The sequence below is a fragment of the Oratosquilla oratoria genome, chromosome 9, assembly GCF_046742065.1.
Source record: "Oratosquilla oratoria isolate Oo_2021 chromosome 9, ASM4674206v1, whole genome shotgun sequence".
In the NCBI taxonomy this organism is placed as follows: Eukaryota; Metazoa; Arthropoda; class Malacostraca; order Stomatopoda; family Squillidae; genus Oratosquilla; species Oratosquilla oratoria.
The window spans coordinates 5,623,495-5,628,494 of record NC_134785.1 but is presented as its reverse complement, the minus strand read 5'-3'; the positions used below and the strand labels follow the sequence as shown (position 1 = coordinate 5,628,494).

Here is a 5,000-nt window from a genome sequence, read left to right as displayed (position 1 = left end):
GATAGATAATTTGGGATGGGTTGAGTTGGGTTAGCTTAGCTCAGCTCGGCTCACTTCGGCTCTTCTCAACTGAATTTTGCCTAGCTTTACCTAGCTTTGCTCATCTTTGCTCAGCTTTGCTCAGCTTTGCTCAGCTTTGCTTAGCTTTGCTCAGCTTTGCTTAACTTGTTCTATGTCTTACTGTTGTTGGTCCTTTTGAACTGTCTCTGGACCATCTCCGCGTCCCTCGGTCTGCAGAGACCCCTATAGGGACACATTGAACTAATTTTCTTGTTCTAGGTGTTACTAGTACGTTATTTACAAACAAAGATTACATCTTGCACATATTCAAATGTTGATAACTATACTACATGCAAAAATTGATTATATATATTCGCTTTACATAACTTTGAATTTAGCTTAATTGTTGATCATTATAAATAGAAATTAGTAAAATAGTGTCTATATTTCAACATTGAGTTATAGTTTCTATTTTATATTCAGATATCCGCTTGGTGGTTTAGACGCTTTCGAGCTATCCTAACTAGAGTACAAGTACTACGTAGTATGAGTATATATATATATATATATATATATATATATATATATATATATATGTATGTATACATATGTATATATATGTATGTAGCATGACCGAAGGTTATGTATAACACTGTCGACGGGCCTAAGTGTTGTTTGGCCAAACTATCGTCAGTCTGATTGTCCTCCACCTAATTATCTTACTACCGTGAAGTCTCTCTTCTACTCTACGTGAGTATCGAGGAGAGATTTCAACATCCGCTTGGGTCACTGGGTCTGCAGTGGGGCTGGACTTCGTAAAAGCGGCTTCAGAACGCTGGCCTCGCGTGGGCAGAGACCATGTCGGAATAACGAGTTCTTGCGGACTCGTTTCTCCAGAAGGTACATTAGGTCGTGCACGATTAAGCCTTGGGAATGTTGCAGGTACTAATAGTTTTCTTCTTGGGGAATCTCTCAAAATCGGAACTCTCCAATATTTAGATTTTTCCCAGAGTTCGGAAGGAAATGTCCGGTTACATCGCTATCAATTAGAGTATACGTCGCGGAGCGCGAACTTCACTATCACGCTGTCGCCAGTCCCCACGGTCTCTTCGAGAAAGCTCCCATGCTGCCTCCCATCCCATTCCAAACAACTCTCGACAGGTTCCGTCAATTTGCCCCCGCCGTGAGCATCTTCTTCGAGGGTTCTCTATGCAACACATGCTTTCTTGTATTGTTATATAGCTTTGGAAAGAGTTCATAAACCAAACATTGAGGATCTCTAAGTTTGAGAGGTCACCGGCACAGAAAACTGTATTTATATTACTTCCCTTCTTCCTCTTTTCCGAGCGAGCCAGTTTGTCACTTCTTGTGAGCGGCGGTCAAGGCAAGCGATGGTTCGAACCCACCCCGCTAGTGAGGACCACAATGGAAATAAGTCTTAAGATGGACAATCTTGTATCATCTTCTGACTTCTCAGGAAAACCATAAGCCAGAGGACCCAACCTACATTCTATCCAAAGAAAACTATAATGATTAAGGGGTGACCATAAATATAAGAACTGAATGTAAAATAATTGAACATTTATTTATTTGTTTGTTTATTCATTATATACATTTTCAACATTACCGACCTACTATAGCTGACACTATCAACTGATGAGACCTATGCAGCTATAACTTTATTCTTGGTAGCTGGTGGGTCAGTTTTGTATATCCTCAATATGACTTGAGTAATGGCGACCTCCTGTTAAGTTGTAGCATCAGGTTTATACTATAGTAACAGGGTTGTTTCACATGTAAAGTGTTGGTCAAAGCTACTGACCCACCCAACGGTGTTGACTGTACTGATAAACCAATTTTGTTGGATATCTTTTATATTTTTGTACACGAAAACGCGTTGTATTACAAGGGCAATATTATATATAAAATATATATAAAATAATCAGCAATGAAAGCCAATAAAACCGTATTTACAATGTTTAGAAATATTTACATAGAACTGTAGAATATTATAGGATTTTTTGAGATGTAGTCAACAAGCACTATACTATTTTTATCTCCTTTATATGATTTAATATATTTATCTAATTAATTTTTTTCTTTTTCAGCAAAATGCGACGCAGACAAAGTTCAGATTCGACAGAAAGTATAGAAATGGAGATGCCTACAGACCCCTACTTGCAAGTAAGTCTTTCTATATATGATAAAAATAATAACAACTCGTTTCACAAACTGGAGGGGCCAGTGACAGGTAACTGTTAGTGATCATCCTGCCATATGGACATCAGAGAGGATTGTCTCCCCAAGTGTCCATTTCTAAACTCGTCAACTTTGGCCAAGGTGTCTCGTGTCAATTTTAGGTTCTATTCCAGTGTCACACAAACGCATAGAAAAAAAAAAATATATATATATATATATATATATATAATATATGTATATATATGTATATATATATATATGTATATATATATATAATATATATATATATATTTTTTTTCCTATGGTATGGTTAAGTTAGGTTGCATTAGGTTACGTTGTGTTAGGTAAAGTTAGGTTAGGTTACGTTAGGTTACGTTAGGTTACGTTAGGTTACGTTAGGTTACGTTAGGTTACGTTAGGTTACGTTAGGTTACGTTAGGTTACGTTAGGTTACGTTAGGTTACGTTAGGTTAGGTTAGGTTAGGTTAGGTTAGGTTAGGTTAGGTTACGTTAGGTTAGGTTACGTTACGTTACGTTAGGTTAGGTTACGTTAGGGTTGGTTAGGTTAGGTTAGGTTGGTTTGGTTAGGTTAAGTTGGTTAGGTTTTGGTTAGGTTGGTTAGGTTAGGTTAGGTTCGGTTAGGTTCGGTTAGGTTCGGTTAGGTTCGGTTAGGTTCGGTTAGGTTCGGTTAAGTTAGGTTAGGTTAGGCTAGGTTAGGTTACGTTAGGTTAAGTTACGTTGCGTTAGGTTAAGTTACGTTGCGTTAGGTTACGTTAAGTTAGGTTACCTTAAGTTAGGTTCGTTAGGTTACGTTACGTTACGTTAGGTTACGTTGCGTTAGGTTAGGTTACGTTGCGTTAGGTTAGGTTACGTTAGGTTAGGTTACGTTAGGTTAGGTTACGTTAGGTTAGGTTACGTTAGGTTAGGTTACGTTAGGTTAGGTTACGTTAGGTTAGGTTACGTTAGGTTAGGTTACGTTAGGTTAGGTTACGTTAGGTTAGGTTACGTTAGGTTAGGTTACGTTAGGTTACGTTAGGTTAGGTTACGTTAGGTTAGGTTACGTTAGGTTAGGTTACGTTAGGTTAGGTTACGTTAGGTTAGGTTACGTTAGGTTAGGTTACGTTAGGTTAGGTTACGTTAGGTTAGGTTACGTTAGGTTAGGTTACGTTAGGTTAGGTTACGTTAGGTTAGGTTACGTTAGGTTAGGTTAGGTTACGTTAGGTTAGGTTACGTTACGTTACGTTAGGTTACGTTACGTTAGGTTAGGTTAGGTTACGTTACGTTAGGTTACGTTACGTTAGGTTACTTTGGTTAGGTTAGGTTAGGTTAGGTTATGTTGTTAGGTTAGGTTAGGTTAGGTTACGTTACGTTAGGTTACGTTAGGTTAGGTTACGTTAGGTTAGATTACGTTACGTTTAGGTTAGGTTGGACAATATAAGTTTCATGTCAAAAATCCGTGCTTGAGTGATTCTTCAATTTGACCAATTTTAATTGTATTGTCTTCGTAATTTCTCGCATGGAGCGCGGACAATCGGCGACTGCTCTTGTCCTCCTCCAACTTTCAGCCGGCGACATAAAAAGTCCCACAGAAACATAACACAGAAGTATAAAATCTCTTCCCAGAGAGCTAAGGGAAGATCAGAGGACCTTTGCCAAACACTGTGGGTCTGCGGCCCTCCAGTTATTCACTGTAAACGTGCAGCTGCGTTGTATCAGTGTAGATTTGCTTTTGGTCAGGGGACGGGAGAGGGGAGGAGAGGGGAGGAATGGGAGAAGGAAAGGGGAATGGGAGAGGAGAGGGGAGGGAAGGGGAAGTGGGGAGGAGAGGGGAGGGGAAGTGGGGAGGAGAGAGGAAGAGAGGGGAAAGGAAGGGAGGAGGAAAGAAGGGTGAGAAGAGGAGAGGGAAAGGGAGAGGAGAGGGGAGAAGGGAGGAGGAGGAGAGGGAAGGGGAGGAGAAGGGGGGATGAGCGGGAGGGGAAGTGGAGAGGAAGGAGGGAGAGGAGGGGAGGGGAAGGGGGAAGAGAAAAAATCGCTTGTTGCCAAATCTCCTTGTGTGACCAAGTGGTAGAAAAAAAATGCAAGTCGATAGTAGAAACGTTTTGGCTCACCCAGGCACCGTAGTGTTTTTTTTTTTTTTTTTTTTTCAAGATACTTGTCACTTGTCCCCATTTTCATTTGCCCGTTTATCTTCCTTTACTTTTCGTGTTTTGTTGAAAGACGTCCCTTCTCTTAGTCCCCTGAATTGCGAGGTTCATTTCATAAAAAAAAAGCAAAGAAAAAATAAGGAGCGAGATATTGGCCTTGTGAGGCTGCATTCGTTCTCTTTTGTCAAGAGTTGGAGGTCTGCATTCCGATTTGTTTGTACGTTTTTATGTACCTATTTTGTGCACGTCAATTTGTTTGTTTGTATGTTGATTCGTACATGTATATATACATATACAAGGTGTGTCCCAAAAGCGTATTCGATCGTTGAAAATTTTCACATTATTGAATCTGTTTTTCAGCATTTATTTATTTACATGTTTTATTTTAGTTTATTTTTTGTGAGCCACTGAGCCTAAATCCAGAACCCAGAGTATATACTCATTCATACGATGAGGAAACGATGGACATTTTCGTTTAAATTCGAATAATTTTGAAATTTTCATGTGCGATAGTCTTTGTACCCATTTTCTGTCATCAGATCCTCTCTGGATTGAGTGTGGGAAGGATCAAGCGAGCAAGCCAGGGAAACCAAAAGACCTAAAAGCGAAAAAGAAATACACGTTCAACTTTAGTTTACTGTACCTTCTTAAATCTAA

At 39.5% G+C, this 5,000-nt stretch overlaps 1 protein-coding gene across 6 annotated transcripts in view; it reads left to right on the top strand.

The window, feature by feature from the left end:
* Positions 1–5,000, top strand: part of LOC143028142 (uncharacterized) — a 409,694-nt gene that overhangs the window by 334,959 nt on the left and 69,735 nt on the right. For all 6 annotated transcript variants that reach the window (XM_076189817.1, XM_076189819.1, XM_076189816.1 and 3 more), the window contains exon 5: positions 2,109–2,184. In XM_076189817.1, the coding sequence (XP_076045932.1) occupies positions 2,109–2,184 (76 nt within the window). The remainder of the gene's footprint in view (positions 1–2,108; positions 2,185–5,000) is intronic.